Source organism: Nicotiana tabacum, chromosome 7 (genome assembly GCF_000715075.1).
Source record: "Nicotiana tabacum cultivar K326 chromosome 7, ASM71507v2, whole genome shotgun sequence".
NCBI classification, from domain to species: domain Eukaryota; kingdom Viridiplantae; phylum Streptophyta; class Magnoliopsida; order Solanales; family Solanaceae; genus Nicotiana; species Nicotiana tabacum.
Window position 1 is genome coordinate 179,287,777 of NC_134086.1, and position 20,489 is coordinate 179,308,265.

The 20,489-nt window shown below is 34.4% G+C and overlaps 1 protein-coding gene across 1 annotated transcript; it reads right to left on the reverse strand.

The window, feature by feature from the left end:
* Positions 1-13,651: 13,651 nt before the first annotated feature.
* LOC107770822 (L-ascorbate oxidase homolog) lies at positions 13,652-18,896 on the reverse strand. The gene is made up of 8 exons (XM_016590154.2): positions 18,433-18,896; positions 18,220-18,329; positions 16,190-16,460; positions 15,554-15,656; positions 15,113-15,458; positions 14,361-14,726; positions 14,191-14,269; positions 13,652-14,087 (listed from the first exon to the last, which is right to left on the reverse strand). The coding sequence occupies exons 1-8, from the start codon at positions 18,595-18,597 to the stop codon at positions 13,878-13,880; spliced, it is 1,650 nt and encodes a 549-aa protein (XP_016445640.1). The 5' UTR covers positions 18,598-18,896; the 3' UTR covers positions 13,652-13,877.
* Between the last annotated feature and the right edge of the window lie 1,593 nt (positions 18,897-20,489).

The window sequence follows — 20,489 nt, forward strand, 5'->3', positions numbered from 1 at the left end:
CTTCTTTTGTTTGGCAACTCTCATTGGAGGTCGCCTAACATTTAAAAAATCACTGACCTTCTCGTCCCAACTATTTTTCCTTGTATGTGCTTTCATTATTTTGCCGCTATGCATAGGAGATAAATCACCTTGTTTTGCTGCATGTGCACGACATTCTTTCAAAACAATATCTTCTTCTCCTTCCTCATACATATCTCTATCCACATTCACAGGATGCGGATAGTTGTCGACGAGGTCCTGTGTCATCAAAACATTTCCTTGTTGTGTATTTGCCAAAGCTGTCGTGTTGTGATATTGCTTTATGACTTGCATTTTATTCTTGTTTTTACTCACATTTCCTGTACTAACAATTTGCATTGAACTTACTGAGTTTCGATGTGTAGAGTCTGCCAATGCATCAAGCAGTTTTCTATCTTCCTCAGAAATCATAGGAGTACTGGATTCCTGTTGTTTCTGTCCAGCATTTGAGTTCATTATTGCAGTACTTGGTGTGCTTTCAAGTTGTTGTTGTTGTCCAGTCATATTGCTTACAGTAATGTCCTGTTGTTCTCTTGAATTTGATGAAAGGACTGCTGCTCTTGATGTGTTCCCTATTTGCTGATGCTGTTGGAGTGTAGTGTTAGCATTCTGTAGTTGTTGTCCAGATTCAAAGCTAGCCAAATATTCCTGTTGCCTCTGTTGTATTATAGCTGGTTTGGTTGTCACCACATATTGCTGGCCAGATTCAGTAACACCTCCAGCTGCAGTGTTTGCAATGAGTTGCTGCTGCTGCCCAGATTCAGTAACAACTCCAGCTACATTGTTCCGAGCGTTCGCATCATTTTGTTGCATTGCATCCAAAAGTTGTCTCTCCTCTACTGAAAAAGCTGTGGAGGTTGTCACAAGTTGCTGCTGTCCAGTATTTCTGTTGCTCCTCGATCATCAGTAGGAATTGTAGCTGAGGGGTTTGGATTAAGCTGCTTCTGCTCTACATCAAGGATTGGGTTGGTTTCAACTATTTGCTGCTGTCCAGTTATCACTGCTGCTGTTGTTCGATCAGTAGCAACTGGAACTATCTGCTTTGTTTGTGTTGCTGCAGCTTGCTTTGAGCTTCCAGCTGGAGAATTTCTGGGTAGAAAAACTGGAGCATAAACGTTCAGTTTGCTTTTGGAAGTTGCTGCTCCTTCAGGTTTTGAAAATGGTGTTGAGTCAATCTCTTCACCTGCACTATAATGATCTTCTTCCTTGTCTGCCTCTTCCGATGCGTATCCAATAAAGCCATCTCCCCAATGTTCTTCATCATCCTCCTCACGCTGGTCACGCCAAAACTTGTAATTAATAGTCGTTTCCCTCACCTTGGCTTGTATAACATCATTATTGTTTCCAGTTGCTAGCATTAACTGTCCAGATTCACCCTCAAACTCCCCAAAGGATTCCACTGATTTAGAGGGAACATCAAATACGGAGGTATTCAAGGTGACCAAGGGTAGACTTCAACATCATTTCATTCTATGCATCTTTAATTATTTGTTCTACATTAGGGTTGGAGAAATGTAGAGTAGGTGCATTGGAAATGTGTGCTTGAATACCAATTAGTTCAGCCCCCAACCTGTTCTTTGAATCCTTATGTCGAACACCCAACTTTTTTCCAAAATCAACACTGCCTGAGCCTTCTTGTTCATTATTGGCTATTGGAACAATTTGTTTGCACGTCCCACTTTCATTTACTCCCGTTGCAACAGTTTTTGAATCTCCAGCAGCAACAAGAATTTCGAATGAATTTGAGCTGGAGCCATTGCCGAGGTCATTTCGTCGAAAATCTTGGGTCTGATTTTTTTGTGAAACCTCCTTCTTTGAAGGGGATTTTCTACCTGTTACGACCTTCCAAACTCCCTCCTTTTTGTTCATATATCCTCTCTTACTATCCTCAAACACCTTCCCAGTACTATTTTCCATTAACAAACTCTTTTTCCCAGTTTTGTTATTCCCTAAAATCTGGGCAGCTACTGCTTTGTCAGAGATTTGCCCTGTATATTTTTTTTGTTGCTCACCTTCAGTATTATTTTGTGAATTAGCCTTAACCCCATCTTTAACACCTGAAGGAATTGATCCCATATCCATATTACCAGTTCCTGCATCATGCTGATCTCCAGCTGCTCTATCAATTGCTTCATTCACATGAGGTGCATTACCTATAGCTCGATCTGCAGCAGTTTTCAATGCACCAGCAGTAGCTAGATACATTCGTGCAAATATTGTAGAGGCAGGGATATCTCTAGAGGGTTTAGGAGGTCCCTTGTCCAACTTCAGCACCTCTTCTATAGGATTTTCCTTTGCCTCTTGATCCCTCGGTTGCACAGCTCTCTTGGCATTAAGGTAATCCCTGGCATCACCAGCTAATTTGTCAAGACTGCCCAAGCCTTCCACTACATCTCCTCGAGCAGCAGTTTCCTTACCATCCTCGATCCTCCTACGACATGAGTTTTCATCATGCCCTTGGTGCTTATAACAAGTACAGTATTCTGGTAGATTGTCAAACACTATCTGCTGATAATGTTCCACAATTCTCCCAGAATTCTTATCAACGATATTTATTCGAACTCTCTTAGGATGTTTGTTTAATAAATTAATCAAGACTTTAACCCTTGCTGTACTTGGTCTTGTTCGATCTTGAGTCGCTTTATCAATTGCAAGAGGTTTCCCTACTGCTGAAGCTATAGACAATAAAGATTTCTTTGCAAAAAAATTTGCAGGCAAATCAGGCAAAGAAATCCATGCCACAGCTCTTGAAGTTTTTTCACGAGGATTGAATCCTAACGTCCATGAAAACGTCCTAAAGAAAAATTCATCTCCCTTCGCCTTTACATACCCAGTAGATCTTGACAAAACTTGAACATAATCTTCAAAGAGATCAAAACGTACCAAGATATGACGAAATTCTAGTTGTCCAACGTTGCAATTACCTTTGACGTCGAATTGTTTCGGAATTAACTGTCGTAACTCTTGAATATCTGGTTTGCCATATGAAAATTTGAGAATTACTGCCTGATGCAGTCCTTCTTCGATGGTGAAAATGTTCACCTATTCGACTGTGAATTCTACAGTTGGTTCTCCATGAACCATATGGACAGGAGTTAACTCCAGTTTTGACAAGGTTGCAGCAGATTTCGTTTTTTGAATCAGCGCAACATAGGATTGTTTTAGCATCACATTTGGATTTGTTTCATTAGTATTTTGATTTGTCTCTCCCACAGCCAAAGGCTGGGGAGAGCTCGCAGCATCCATGGCTGCCTCAATTCTCGTCAAAACATCTGATGAAAAACTGAATTTCTGGAAATTCTCGATGCTATAGTGCACGCGAAAAAAGAAATTAAGATCTAGAACAATTGGCTATGACTTTGACTATGAAACCAATTGGGGATTGTGCGCAAAGAGTAGGAGGTTCTTTTGACACCAATCTTGTAATTTTCCACCGCCGGACGCCGGAGTTATGGTCCGGTGAATAGTGACGGACATTATTAAATACTCAGGGTGGAAATAGGTCGGGTTGATTTAGATTTTTTAATTATCAAACCAAATTAATGGTACTAATTTTTTTTTAAGAAACTAACGTAATAATATGGGATGAGTTATATAATTGTACTAAAATATTCAATAACAAAGATAATAAAATCGCATAAATTATAAATATTGCTAATTAATAAGCCACAATAAAAATAAAATAAACATAATCTAAAAGTACTATATCAGTCATGCTAAAATAAGTACGTCTAATAAGATATGGATTTTTATTATAAACCAAAGCAAAATTAAAAATATATATCCAACATTATTATCATTTATAGTGCTGAATTGAATTTATTTTGTTAGCATCAATATTGATTTGAGTTACTACTACATTTATGGGCTATAAAAATTATTGGACCATTCAAGAATGTTAAGTCCAAGCTTGAAATAATACATTAAAAGATAAAATTGTGAAAAGTTTAAGAAATATTTATAAATTATATTACAATATATATTTATGTATAAAATATTTTTTTAATTTTTTTGGGTCTATTGGAAACAACCTCTCTACCTCTCCAAGTAGGGGTAAAGTTTGCGTACACACTACCTTCCCCAAACCCCACTCATGGGATTATACTAGGTATGTTGTTGTATAAAATATTTTTTAAAATTGTATAAATCTAATGTCGGATTGGTTTGGTTTTGATTTGACTTTCTTTAGTTAAAACCAAACCAAATCAATTATGGTCGGGGTTTTGTTTTTCAATACTAAACCAAAGCAAACAAAACCACATCGGATTTTCTTTGCCGATTTGACTCGGATTATCAGTTTTTTTGGTACACCCATACTCCTAGTATATGTTAATTAAACTGTCTAAAATTAATCAGCCAATTTAAATTCTTAGCTCATGCATATTCTGGTAAATATATAAGTCTCTGTAATTCTAACCAAAAGATTAGGTAAAAAGGGACATAATATACTCTCAAACTTCTTAATGTATGTGAGCCGTACCTATGAGGACGTGAGCACATAATAATTCCCGGGTAATTAATTCTTCTTATTATACCATGTAAATATTTCTTAAAATTTCAATTTACGCATTAAAAATTCTTATTACTTAAGTATGAACTAAATAAAAATCATAAAATAGGAGATAGATGCAATTTGCGCATGGTCATAGTCTTTAGAGACAAATATTGCTTTTCTAATCTTATATTATTGTCTGAACACGTTATTATCAATTAAAAAAAACACAAAAAGGCTGGCAACTTTTTTTATTTTCATTTTTTCTAGTTTCTAGTCCTACACTTCGGTATATCCGTGATTATTGACGGGACACACGGAATTTTTGTGCGTTTCCGTAATTTTTATTTATTTTGGACAACCTTACAACTGCCTTTCATGTTTTGGTTTGGTCATACAATTGATGTAAGTCAAATAAAACATGGGAAGCTTCTTCCTTCTTTCCCTTTAGCTATTGGTGTCTTTAATTAATTTCTGTTCTTTTTTAATTTTCTTGGGCATTTCAATATGAAGTGGGAAAAAAAACTGTATGAGAATTTCACCTTTTGGTTATAAGTATAGCACCTTCTTGTAATTCAGCATTTATAAACTTTAAATTTACTTCGATTTTGGTTTTTCTGCTGTTGGGTGACATAATATAGATACTAAGTAACAATTATGACAATTTGCATAAATAAAATTATTCCGTTATAAGCAGTTTACTTATTTAAATGGTCACGAAATTCAACATAATTATTAAGTCTAACTCTTTTGATAATCTGTTTTCTCATCTACAGATCCTATATATAGTCACGGATCGATCAACTGAGTAATACAAGCCATATAAAATTCTCAATGAAATGTTGTTTGGGACAGTCTATTGTGATGTATGGGTTTCTTACGACTTCCCTGAGTGGACTGAAGGACTAAAATTTGCTAATGATCCAAAGTGTTTTTTGCACAAAGTTTTTAAGAAGTTAAAAAAAATAGCTTCTCCCAGAAGTACTTTTATGAAAAGCAATGTTGAGAAAAATGCAACCGTGGGAAAACATTAGGTTTGTTGGAAAGCACTGTCGAGAGTCTATCGGAAACAACTTCTTTATCTTTATAAGGTAGGGGTAATGTCTGCATACATACTACCCTCTGTATACCCCATTTATAAGAAAACACTGAGTTTGTTGTTGTTGTTTGATGTTTACTGTTGAGAAAAATACAATTAGAAATAAATTTTAAAAACTTGACCAAACACTAATTGCTATTTAAAAGTGATTTTTAAATTAATTAGCTAGCACAAACTGTTTCTTCCCAAAAATACTTTTTTTTGAAAAATAATTTTAAAAAAGCACTCTTCAAATAAACTGATTTTAGAAACTTGACCAACAAACTATTAATAGTTAAAATTAGTCTTATTTCCATGTTAGTACCAAATGGCAGATGAATTACTATTTTTGTCACGACTCAAATCCACGTTATTATAGGGTAATCTAATAGTGTATATGCTTCCAAAAATAATAGCCAAACAATATATATATTTTCTATAAACTATATTTATATATTGTCTATAAACTATATATTTTTTTTATTTACCGGTCAAATGTATTAAACGCCCTTAATTATATTTGTGACAGTGACCAATGCTATGGACCAATTTAGGATTCTTAACGAGGAAAACGACATGTATAAATTCTCTGAGTGTGTTAATTGTAATTGGTAACTTTAAACCATCTGTTATAGTACATAATTGGTGACTGGAATATGAATACCAAAGCAAAATACATCCCTAATTGTTACGGCCCAATTTAGGATCATGACCGGCGCTTGAGAGTAACTGCCCCCAAGTAAGCCTTATCGATATTTTACAGAAAATCAGACAAAGTTTTCCCTTATTTAGGACTATCCAAAAATTTTCCTTTCTCATAAACAAATAACAACCAACCCATATTCACCTAAATCAATCACAATATTCACCAACTAACAAAAAATGAGTCTTCACCAAATTACCAACCTTATCAACATAATAATACTAAACTCATCTCAAAAATACGGAAAGAAGTACAATACTAGTAACTAGTCCAATATAACGAATGAATGCCCATGACACTTATAAAAATGACTATATAGCGACTCTAAGAGTTCATAAGAAAAGACGATAACAAATAAATAAACTCTTTGCCTACACGAACAAGCACAGGGCTCACCAGGAACTATCAAATCGTGTATTCTAATAAACAAAATTCTCGCTCGCGTCAACTGCTGTCTCTGTAAAAAAAAAAGTTGAGAGTGAGTCGCTAGCTCAGTGAGTAATAATTCTTAACCACAACCATTTTTAATTGGGGACAAGTTAAAAGCATGCCTGTTTAATAATAATCAGAAACTATCATAAAAATAAGATGCCCTCTCAAAAACGGTAAATATAATCAGTCTATTCATATACTTCCTGTGACAGAAATCAATTTAACAAATCGATAATAAACACGGTAGACACTGTCTCATAGAAAATCTTTACGTTTGTGAGGTTTCCAAGAAAGGATCGTATAATCTGTATCATTGTGTGGGCCCCTTCGTAAAAGGAGTCAAATAAAACTTGTAGGTCCCTACTCGAGGGAAAATTGTAACTGTATGTTAGTTCTACCTTCCCACTAGCGCGGGCTATAACTGTAATCTGTAATCTGTATGTACAAGGTGCATCAGGTCTAACGCACCCGCCGTTAGCTACGTGATCCTTCAAAATCTCCTCTCATTTATATTTTTTCTCGTAACTAGTAAATATTCATATGAAAGCATTTTCAAAATGGTACAGGGCATTTCAATTCTTATCAAATCATGCAATCCAATTTCGGTAACGGTAATCATATCTCAAATCATAGTAAAACATGTCTAGTAACAGCGAGAACATATTAAATAATCGTAAACATCTCAAGTATACTATTCAGTACGATATCAAGTAAAGGACTTGTCCCACATGCAATTTCAAACATTCGGTAACACATTTATTTTCAAAATAATGTATAAACCATGCAAGTTATGAAAATACAAATTGCGGTACGATTATTACTCACAGTATTCGTGTCAAATACCAAACTCGCCACCTCGAGCGATCTGTACAACTTCCTCCGATCAATCTATAATCATGTCATATCAATCTCGTGTCAATTTTCTAGTTTAAACTAATTCATAACAAATTTAAAATATATTAACCCTCAGAGGTTCATGTTTGACCATAATTGCTGAATTGTGTATACCCATACTATGAGTAATTCAATTAGTCCATAATCAATAACTTTTTAGCGTATCCATATAGTATATCTGCTTAATTCATGAAAAGGCTTATGGATTTCTCTCAGTTTCCTAACCTCCTCTTCTAACTCAGAATCAAATCTCACATTATATTTACTTAGTCTCGCGAGGAATCATATATATAAATTACTATTATTTCAGAAAGAAGGAAAATATATGTAATTACCTGGGGCTTATCGTTGAGATAAGATTATATGCCAATGGTTTGAATGGAAACAGTATTTTGTACGAGGCAACACCAAAAAACTTTTTCCCCTTTTCGTTTTTTTTCTTTTCCGTTGAGTGTTAGCCAAAAGGGGATGTCCTCTTATTTTTCAACCCCCCTTTTTTGCTTTGTCTTAGCCGCAGCTTGTTGCATTCCCCCTTTTCCCTTTTCTTTTAGTTCCAGTGGGCTTTGCTCCTTCTTTTAATTTGACTAGGTTTCTTCTTTTTGTTTTGTTTTATTAGTTTTTTTCCCTTTTTTTCTTTCTTTGGACTTAAATTATTTTCTAAATGTCCAATATGTCCTCACTTAAAATATTGGGGTATTACATCCTTCCCACCTTATGAAATTTGATCCCCGAATTTAACTCTAGTACGTACCTGTAGACTGAAATAAATGGGTATACTTCGTTTGCATATCTTTTTCTACTTCCCAAGTAGCTTCTTCAATGGTATGATTCCTCCATAAAACTTTAACGAACACAATTTGTTTTGACCACAATTTTCTTACTTTTCTATCAACAATAACTACTGACTCCTCGTATAATAAGTTTCCATTTAACTCTATAATCGGTACTTCAATCACATGATAGGAGTCTTGCTCCACATTTTCTTAGCACAAAAACATAAAATACTTGATTTATGAAAGACAATTCGGGAGGAAGTGCCAAACAATATGCCACGACTCACACTTGGTCTAGTATTTCGTACGACCCTTTAAACCTCGGGCTCAACTTACCTCTTTTTTTTTAATCACATTACACCTTTCATAGGGAAAACTCGTAGGGACACTCTACCCCAATTGTAAAAACTAAGTCCATTCTCCTCTGATCCGCATAAAACTTTTGCCTATTATGAGCTATGAGAAATCTGATCACTGGACCTTTTCAATAGCTTCTTGTACTAAGTGAGGTCCTAATAAGTTAGTCTCATTGGTTTCAAATCATCCTGATAGGAGAACAACATCATATACTATACAATTCTCCATACGGTGCCACCTAAATACTAGACTGAAAGCTATCATTGTAGGCAAATTCAGCTATAGATATATAAGCGTACAAGCTATCTCCAAACTTAAAATGTAAACTATCTACATATACTTCAAGATTTGCATAGTACGTTCAGACTGACCGCTTGTCGGCTGATAAAATAGGGTACTAAGATCTATCTACTCATGTAACCAATGTTTCTTGGAAAGATCGTCAAAATCATGTAGTAAATTATGATCTTCTATCAGAAATGATGGGCAATAGACCCTGTATAGTTCGATAATTTTCCATTCATGTATATTTGAGTATATTTATCCTTAGTGTGTAAAGTTTTGACTGGTAAAAGTGTGCATACCATGTAAGCCAATTTCAATTACCCACATATAATTATAACTTCTAATTGTTTAAGGTTGTTTTGTCATAAAATTCACTTTGATTCTATTTTATTCACTTTGGAATCTCGAGTTGTTGTAGCGTGCATGCGAGTCACAAATGCTGACATGCTAACAAGTTTAAACTTTTAGAAACAAGGTTAAGTTAATGTTCCCCCTTTCTTTTTGTACAAATATAATTTTCTTCTAGTCATGGTACATTTTACTAGACTCCGGTTGTACAACGTATCTAGGATTATGAACTCTTCAAGAATAACTCGTCTTAACACATCTACATCTAGTACACATAATTAGTCACCCAGTCGAGAATACAATTTCTGTCAATAGTTATATCATTCTTTTACTAGCTAGAACCTCATCTCGACATTTACATAATCGCTCATCTATATATTTAGTGGCATTTATGCATTTTGCTAATGAAGACTTTAATTGATCACAAGCCAACAATGCCTCTGAAATTTTTCACACTAAATCTGACACTTGTACCATTTAGTTTATGCACATTCTTAGCCAAAAGTCTCGCTATAGGAGCTACATGTGCTGAACTACCCCACAATTTTTATTTTTTTTACCTAATGCGTTGGCCACAACAATGGCATTTCCGAGATGATATAGAATAGTGCAATAATCATAGTAATTAAATAGTTTTATCTATCTACCTTGCTAAAAATTCAAATGTCTCTGCTAGAAGGCGTATTTCAGTCTCTTGTGGTCTATAAAATCTCGCAAGTTTCAGGGTACAAGTAGTGTCTCTAAATCTTCAAAGAAATACAATTACGGAAATCTTCAAATCATATATGGGATTGTACCTCTTTAGCTGTGTTGAAGCATAAGCTATCACATGATCAGTCTACATAAGAACATATCCTAATCTGACATTCGAAGCATTACATAATACTGTAAATCCTCTAGAATATGATGGTAAGGCTAATATTGTTAGTGGTCAAGCATGTCTTGAGCTTCGAAAAGCTCTGGTCACATTTTTTCGTCCATTGAAACTTTGATGTTTTTTTTTCTATGTTAACTTGGTAAATGGCGCCGCTACTATAAATAATTCTATAGAAATATCTTGTAGTAGCCTCCCTAGCCCAAGAGGTTATGAATCTCCATAGAAATAGTTGATCCTTGCCACCTTTTAACTACTTCTATCCTATTGGGATCTACCGTACTCACATCCTTAGTTACAATATGCCCGAGGAATGCCACTGAGTCTAGCCAAAATTCATGCTTCGAGAACTTGGTAAAAAGCTGATTTTCTCCAGCGTCTTTAACACATTTTTCAAGTGATCCTCATGTTCTTCCTGGTTACGAGAATATACAAGAATATCGCTTTTAAGAACTATGAAATTTTCTTTTTCCTCCAAAAAGCCAACTTGAAAACCTTATCCATTATGTACATCAATATAGCTGGAGCATTGACTAGTCTAAAATGTATCACAAGTAACTCTTAATGTATGTACCGAGTTCTACAGGCGGACATAAAAATATATTCCTTTCTTATTCTAAGCTGATGATAGCCAGATTGAAGATCAATGGCTTTTTTGTAACAGATCAAACAAGCCATCTATACGAGACAATGAATATTTATTATATGTTTATGCCTTGTTAAGAGTATGTAGTTTATGCACAACTTTCTTTTTTTTGGTCTCGTCTTTCTTTTTCGCAAACAGTATTGGCGCACCCCATGAATATATACTTGATTTGATAAAATTCTTATCAGTAGGTCTTGCAACTATTCCTTTATCTCTATCTAGCTCCACTGGTTTTATACAATAGGGGGTTTCGATATGGGTTGCATGTTAGGTTTCAAATCGATACCAAAGGCTATTCTCGTATTAGCTAGTCCTGGTAAATTCTCAAAAATATATCAAAGAATTTTCTAGCTATTGGTACCTTTTTCCGAGTTAGGTGTCTTGTCTCTTTATGTATCTTATCATAGCTAGGACCCAACAATTTTTCTTTAGTAACATTGAGCCTTGATACATGATATAACCTTATTTATTTTTGGAAATTGTTCTCCTCTTAGGACAAAATTGGGTTAGTTCAGTATTTCAAACTCAACTTCCTTTTCATGTAATCGAGGGTGGCATGGCAAGAAGATAACCAATCCATTTCAAGTAGCCCATATTACTAATATCAAGTCGACTAAGATATCCCTATGTTCAACTTAAATTTGGCAAGCTCGTTAAATATATTCAGTTAACTTAAATCCTCCCACATGAGTAAAAACCCAAAGGGATCATTCAACATCTCATAGTCCATATTTCCAATTATTTGACCCCCTCTAAAATGCTCACCTAATGAATTCCCCAATTTGTGCTTCCCTCATAAATTTTTTGTTGCATATCTATCACACCCATGTTTTCAATCTTTTAGCAAGCTCAATTACCATAAAATAGATCATACTCTTCGGATATGAGATTATTGCCTTATTTAAAAAGTTAATCACCCCTTAGACAATTCCTTAAACTTTAGATAACGTGTATTTAGCAAGCTGAGGAAGTCTAATGACATATATCAGTACTTCTATTATGTTAACCAATTTCTTACCTAGTAGATTCACGCTTTTGGCTTACATGAAGGAAGCGATTCATAAATAGTTTAGAAAACTCATTCCCAAGTAAAATGTGTTGCTCCTATCGATGTTCCTAAATAATACGATATTATACCACTAATTGGCTAGTTCTCCGGTCTGTAAACTCTACCTAAACAGACCTTTTGCTAGTATATTCTAGAGCCCATAACGCTAAAAAAAATCCTTAAATTATCAGAGGATCCTCCAAACTATCAGAAATGTTAAACTTGGCAGTTTCAACTTTAGGAACTTTATTAAGCATACATCTTTATTTTTTATAATCTTTACCAATTTAGGTGTCTAAGGCCTCTAAAGCTTCAGTTTCTTTCCATCCTTCTCTTATTTATCCATTATATCCATTACATTACGTGATGGTAAGTAACTTGTGATGACTCTATTCAACTGTTATAATAGTGAACTAGTGTTATTTTTTAAAATGTAGTCTATTACACATATTAGGAGTATGAAAGCCCCTTGTTGCGGTACAATAGCCCTTTTTATTGGTCTTTCTATTAGTTCTGTCACTTTTCTTTGCTCGGAGATGATTAATTGTTCACCGGCAATACATGTGTCTTTGAACCTTTAGCCAAATTCTATTATTGGATGATTGGTCCTAGCCAAATCGGAACAAGATAAAAGGTGACATATTGAGTTATCTGGCACTAATCCAACACACGTAAGGAGGAATAAGAAGAAAAATAAGACACACCCTATCACGCCTTCGCAGAATCACGATTATGGGAATGGCTGGCTACATAACCATAATTGAGATTCTACTACCGACATGTGCTCCATTAGTCACAAGAATAACCTAGGGCTCTGTTACCAACTTTGTCACGGCCCAATTTAGGATCATGATCGGCGCTTGAGAGCAACTGCCCCCAAGTAAGCCTCATCGGTATTTTACAGAAAATTGGACGAAGTTTTCCCTTATTTAGGACTATCCAAAAAATTTTCTTTTTCATAAACAAATAACAACCAACCCATATTCACTTAAATCAATCATAATATTTACCAACTAACCAAAAATGAGTCTTCACCAATATTACCAACCTTATTAACATAATAATACTAAACTCATATCAAAAATACGGAAAGAAGTACAATACTAGTAACTAGTCCAATATAACGAATGAATGCCCATGACACTAATAAAAATGACTATGGAGCGACTCTAAGAGTCCATGAGAAAAGACGATAACAAATAAATAAACTCTTTGCCCACGCGAACAAGTACGGGGCTCACCAGGAACTATCAAATTGTGTATTCTAATTAACAAAATTCTCGTTCGCGTCGACTGCTGTCTCTGTAAAAAAAAAAAAAGCGGGGAGTAAGTCGCTAGCTCAATGAGTAATAATTCTTAACCACAACCGTTTTTAATTGGGGACAAGTCAGAAAGCATGCCTATTTAATAATAATCAGAAACTATCATAAAAATAAAATTGCCCTCTCAAAAACGGTAAATATAATCAGTCTATTCATGTACTTCCTGTGACAGGAATCAATTTAACAAATCGATAATAAACACGGTAGACACTGTTTCATAGAAAAAAAATTTGTTTGGGAGGTTTCCAAGAAATGATCATGTAATCTGTATCACCGTGTGAGCCCCTTCGTAAAAGGAGTCAAACAAAACGCCCTTAATTATATTTGTGACAGTGACCAATGCTATGGACCAATTTAGGATTCTTAACGGGGAAAACGACATGTATAAATTCTCTGAGTGTGTTAATTGTAATTGGTAACTTTAAACCATCTGTTATAGTACATAATTAGTGACTGGAATATGAATACTAAACCAAAATACATCCCTAATAAGCAATAAAGAATGGGGTTGAATTAGTAAAACAATTGGAAATGATTAGCAGCAAGAAAAAGATGACGAGAAGTCAGTCTTCTTCCTCTTCAGCTTCCTGGTGTCTTGATAGAACTATTATGTTCTTATGGCTCTACCCCTGGCCTTGCCACAGTGCAAAGCATTCTTTGGAATAGGATATTCGTCGCGATATGATTGAACTGGTGTATATACTCGCAGATAAAATTGTTGCCCGAGGTATTGCCTTGCCCAGAATTGAGTCCTCAGGTTCCACATTCCTACATTATCCAGGGGTATATATATTGCTGTCCATGATCTTGGATAAACCTGTCAAAGCCAATACCAAAATTCACCAGGCATCACATTTTGTACTTCATATTCAACAGTAGCAAAATGACATTGGGTAATAAGTTCATCATTAAATTCTAACCTGTGTGGTACAACGTGAAACTGCGTCGATAAGGTTATATTGTTTTTTACTCTCAGGACTCCATCTACCTTTATCCATTCTGTGAAAAATTAAAAAAACATCATTATTTAACTAAGTAATTAAAGCATGTGGCTTTTTATGAATAGAATGAGATGTTAAGGAGTAATTACCCGACGACAAAGAAAGAGTAACCATCAAGATGCCAGCTTTGCATAATGTTCTCTCTGTTCTCAAAAACAATCTCCACAAATGCTCTGTAGTCTGCTCCCATAACTGCCGTGTCAAGGTGTATGTGTCGACCTGTAGGCTGATCAGCGATGCTTCCAACTTCGAATACTCCTGTGATATTGTAATAGTCTGCTAGCTTAAGCGGCGTATCAGCAGGAATGAAGGACACGCCATTAACTGCATATCTTTGTTTTCTATCAACTAAGCCAGCAGAATTTGCTAGTCTTATTGTTCTAGTGACATTGATTTGGCCATAATGGTAGGAGCCTTGGGGGTTTGGTCTTGGCCCACTGGCTGTAAGATTTGTCCTGGAAATTATAGAAGAATCCGTCTCATATTGTACTTCTATGTCAAGAATAAAGCAAATACACGCATTATTGAAACAATGTTGAAGTGCATGATCGTCTCATCTAAAAGTTTAAGTTCTTCGAGAGAACTTTGTATTACTTCATTAAGCTTGTAGATGAGATGATCACATAATTCAATATGATATCAGAGCATGCAGAGATCCTGAGTTCAAATCTCACTTCCAAAAAAAATCAATGTGTGGCCCTTGAAAGAATGAGGTCCACACGCGTGGGCGTGTTGAGACATTCTATAGTTAAGTAATTAAACGTGTTTTTTGTCTAACAATTTAAGCTTTTAGTTGAGATAATCACACACCTTAATGCAAAATTCAAAAAAGGTATCATACCGGATAGAACGAGCCTGATTTAAGGACCAAGAAATGCCAGTGGTTGGCCCTGGAGGAGGTGGTCCTGAAACCGGTTTTCTCGAGTTGCTGTAGTGAAGAATGGCTGTGGAATTGAGAATTTGAGTAGTGAAGCGGCTGGAAATAGCAATGTAATAGTCTTGAGCAGGCTGATCTGCAGTGACCAACACTGAGTAGGACTGACCAACATGTACATCAAGAGAAGACAATGTAGTTTGTATTGTATGAGTTCCTTCAACTTCAACCAACTTCATTTTGTGTCCCTGAATTCTAAAGTTCAATGAATTCTGAAGTCCCACATTGGATATTCTTAACCTATATGTTTTCCCTGGAAAATTGCAAGGAATATTACCCATTTCAGGTTATTACTTGTAACAAATAGTTCTTGAAAACGAAACAGGTCCATTTTGTTATAATGTATACCTGATTCAACCGTGAATTTTGCACCGTCACGACCAAGGCCATTGATCTGAATGCCATCAGGGAATTTAAGCATCTTTCCACGGTCTAAAATTGTTTGTAATGCCTGGAAATCCAAAATCAACATCATAAGCAACAAAATAAACTCATTTTTTAGGAACCCGCCAAACTATTCCAAATTTAAACAGGTTATGTAGTAATTGGTCTTTTGACTTGACTCAACAAGCTGAACCCGAAATGACCTATCAAACTATCGTTTCAAAAACTCAAAATGTAACCCAAACTGAACATACAAAATAAAATATGGAGATTGAGAATTTTTGTAATTATGGAAAATTAAAGCTAAAAAAATTAGTCCTCACTTATTTTTTTCAAGAAACAAAATTAAAAGGATGGCAGGTTGAGTCATATTGGGCGGGTTGGATTAGCACCTAGTATTTGACTCATCTTAGCCAACCCATTTTGACACAACCAAATTTTGGATGGTTAAGTCATGACCCATTTATTGATTTTATGTATTTTTACAATTGACACGAATAAGTTTGATCTAACACGCACATTTGCCAGCTCTACTTGTGATAATTAATAAGTAATTCTGCTAAGAATGAGACTGAAATAACACGATGTTGGATTAATTACCTTGTGATTAGTTTTGTACCAATCTCCAATAAGAATGGTGAAATCTCCAGCAGGTTCAGGGAAAGGGACTGGAATTCTTGGCCTACTGAGAATCCTAATTCCTCCAAATCCACCAGCGGCTTTATGGAATTTGAGAGATGGAAAATAGAAGAAACTTCCTATTTGATCTTTCACTTGCATTATGTATGTGAAATTTTTCCCTGGAGGGATGGGACATGTTGTTCCATATACACCGTCTTCAAACGAATTTTTCCTTTGTTGGAGCCCATTCCTGCATTGTAAATTTCCAGTAATTTACACACTGTTAACATATTATCAGTGCTCTCTGCGGATACAAGTTTATGAATCTTGATTTAGTTATCAAGAAAAAAGACGGTCTAAAACATGTTTATTTATGTTGAATAATTTGACACATTTTATTATAATTGTCCTATTTTGACTTTCATTCTTGTCATCCCTTTATTACTCATTAATTAACTTCTCCCCTATTTTTTTTGGAAAAGTCAAATACAATTTTGTTAAGCATTTTGGTATGTCTAAGTTAAGCATTTTGGGAGTACTTTTTCTACTCATCCAAAAAAAAAAAAAAATCATTTGGGATAATTGGATCAAATTAATTAACGTACCATACGAGCAACAAAACTAAAAAAATTCAGGTGAAGGGAGTTGAAGGAGAATGAAAATGACCCAACAATAAGCCAAAGAAAAAGAGGAAGTCACGTATTTAGATGAGATAGTTTGACTCGGCATGAAGTTTAAGTAAAAAAAAAAAAAAACTTTTGAAACTTGTGGTCTTAAAAGTTTAATAGGTAAAAGCTTTGTGTAGCCATAATATTTGTGTGGTTATAAAAGCTTTTCATTAAGGGTAAAATGAAAAGTTTAAAGTTGAATTATTTCCAAATTTAGAAATGTGTCATTTATTTTGGAACAAACTAAAAAACAAAATATCTCATCTAATATGAAACGCAGAGAGTAGTAGATATTGAAGGAAAATTCGAGATAAACGGACAGATGAAAAGGTGGTTCTCTTTTGTTTCTTCATTTATGCTGTTGGTGTTTCGTCTTGGACTACTTTTCTAACAAACCACATCACTGAATGAATGATTTATATGTTTCATTTATTAGTTGCGTATTACTGGAACTAAGTCGTGGTCAAGTAGGGAATTCTTGAAAAAACAAAAGTTTATTTCATGCATGGTCAGAAGGTAACAAGTTTTTAACCATATATATACTGTGTAATACTATTACAGATGATAAAAAGGAGAGAAAAACGATGAACTACACACTCTTGTTTGACCAAAAAATATGGATCTTTAATTAAACCAATTAAATGTATATAATAAGGGGTTAAATCTAGTTAATAATAATTACTTTAGATTTGTAACCGATTAATGTGGATAATGTAAAGCAATCGATAAAAGAAGATTCAGTGCAAGGTGCATTCAATGTTTTAAGACCATTAATGAGGAGGGAATATAACGCAATAAATAACAATAAACGGCATTAGAGTAAATAAGGAGAATGTTTAACCTAATATAGAATGAGGTGTATATGATTTCTCCTTCTGACAATGATAAATAATAGACAAATATCAGAATATTGGGACCCTTCTCGTATCTGGTGGAAAAGGTATTGAATAATAGAAGATCGAATCTCTTTAGAAAGGTAATGTTTGTATTTTATCTAGAGAAAGTTGTTTTTCATAGAGTATTCTTATTAGATAATGTTACCTACCCCCAATAAGGGACATGCCCCCATTAACCCTAAAAGTGCAAGCACATAGAATATTTCTTTTAAAGATCCTGCTACTAAACTATGTGTTACTTAACCTACTCGGCGTTGAGTCCTATTGGTTACTAATCGACTTCGGCCAAATCACTTTTGATAATATCACTTCGTGTCGAACATCCTTAGACAGATTTTGACTCATACATGTACTAGGCTATATACTCATTATTAGAATGTAAGAAAGAAAATTTTTATCAGTTAAGTAAATGCATGCAAACAGACAAAAAAAAAACGAGATATACCAGGTAAGAAGAAATGGCTCAGGCAAGTCATTATGGACGTTAATGATAAGGTTGTCATTCGTAACGCTGATTATATCCGGACCCGGAAATTTTCCATTTATCAGAATTCCCTGTGCCCATCATCCAACATAAAACATTAGAATTTTGATAAAATAAATTAACGTTCGACGTACTAAACACATCCTGAATATATATATATATATATGTAGGTACCTGTTGGCGGACGCCAAGAGGATATATATCGCCATAACTGATTCTCCAGTCGAAGTATCTGTATGGATCTTCAGCAACTACTACTCTACAAACTGTCTGCATGTAGAGCGCTACAACCGCAAATAACCAACACCCTCTTCTTCCATTTTCCCATAGCAACCTCATTCTTAATTAACGAATAAATAAATAAATAAGTTAGTAGTATCTGATGGAGAAGAATTTTGATGTATGTATGTATATATATATTGGTATATTAGAATATGAAATGCACAGAGGGATAAGAGAGTTGTATATATAGGTAGGTGGAAGTGAATTGAAGGAAAAACAAAGGAAGCGTCGTAAAAGTATGAATAATTGTTGTTAGCAACAGAAAAACACGCATCCGTGACTCCGTGGTATATGCCAGCAGGTTGCCAATAGTGTGAATACTTATAATTAAGATAACTATACAAAAAAAGAGCCGTAAAAGGGAACTTTGTCATGCTGGTTTATATATGTAAAATTAAGATCCTACACCCTCCACTTGTGAATTTCATAGAACTATCCCCTAGTCTAAGTGCTAGTGGGACCAACTTCTCTAATATTTAGACTTATGACTTTGTCTAAAACTACTAATCCAAAATTCTTATGTGAAGTATAACCAAAAAATTATGTAAAAGATGAAAGGACAAAACATTCTCAAGCTTCTTTTTACCGATGAGGGTGTGACTGCGCAATAATTAAGTTTCGAGAAACTACAACTTGAAACGTCAATTTATGCGTTCATGAAGTCTTACTTCATTAATTTGTTTCACTAATCATGAATAAAATCACATATATGAACGTCGACTGCAAAAAGAAAATTTATTATTTAAATCGCACCTTAGTTATAAAAGATTGTTCTCGTATCCAGTAGAAGATAATTGCTTGCTTCTTTCTCTTTAGGAGTCCTTTTTCTTCGAGAGAGAGATGGTTAAGTTCTCGTTTTATTCTTCAATTTGTAGGTGAAAAAAAATGGGCTTAATATAATTTAGGACTTAAGAGTTCCTAAAAACATTAGAACTCCTTTATGTCTTTATGAAGTGACACAACTCTTCAGACATATGAGTTAGTTTACCAATAGATGTCTTCTCTCTCTATTATATGCTTATGTAATTATTATTATTATTATTATTATTATTATTATTATTATTAGCTTGCTAGATGTATAACCAAAAAAAAGAAGAAATCCTTTACATTATTTATACGAGTAAAAGTTAAACCCACATCCAAAAAAAGAAAAGTATAAAACCGCGACAGTGCGTTATCCTAAAGTGGAGCTTGAGTGACTTTGCATAATTACAAAATACATTCATATCTTTGAAGGAAATTTTTAGGACTGCGTCAAGCTAACTTATTAATTAGGGAATTCATAAAATAGAGTAATTTATGGACACGTAACTTTCCATACAAATCAACATATAGCTGGCAACCTTATTTATTTATTTTTAATTTCATTATTTCTATATCCTGAGCGTGTTGAATTGTACTCGTAAATTTGCTTTATTTTAATTTTCTTTTAGGCTGGTTACTTCGGTGTATCCGTGATTATTGACGGGACACACGGAATTTTTGCGCCTCTGTAATTTTATATTTATTTTCAACAATACTACAACTGTTTTTCATGTTTGAGAAGTTGGGTTGGTATTCTATTCGTCATATATTCGTACATTAGAGTACTATTAATACATGGGAAGCTTCTCCCTTCCTCTCTTCTTCTTTTGCTATTGCTGCCTTTAATTTTTTGTTCTTTTTTTTGGTCCTTAGGCATTGTATATATAACACTTCTGAATTCTAATGATTCAATTTAACACTATGGTGAAGTGAAGTCGACTTCAATTCGAGCTGTTTTAGACTTTTGACTTTTTGGTTAAGTATAGCACTTTCTTGTAACTTAATATGTATAAACCTTAAATTTATTGTTGATATTTGTTTTTCCATGTTGAATTTTCTCGTTAATAAATGTGGAAGACATAATATAGGAAAAATAAAATTAACCCATTACTAACCATTTACAGTTCTAGTTGGTCATAAGATTC

Bases quoted from the DNA above. Each gene is read 5' to 3' on its own strand.
- LOC107770822 (XM_016590154.2), bottom strand. From the start codon at position 18,597: ATGAGGTTGCTATGGGAAAATGGAAGAAGAGGGTGTTGGTTATTTGCG. The intron at 15,459-15,553 runs GTATACATTATA...GCAATTTTCCAG, and splicing joins AAAATTCACGGTTGAATCAG to GGAAAACATATAGGTTAAGA. The intron at 14,727-15,112 runs GTATGATACCTT...TATAATTTCCAG, and splicing joins AATCAGGCTCGTTCTATCCG to GACAAATCTTACAGCCAGTG.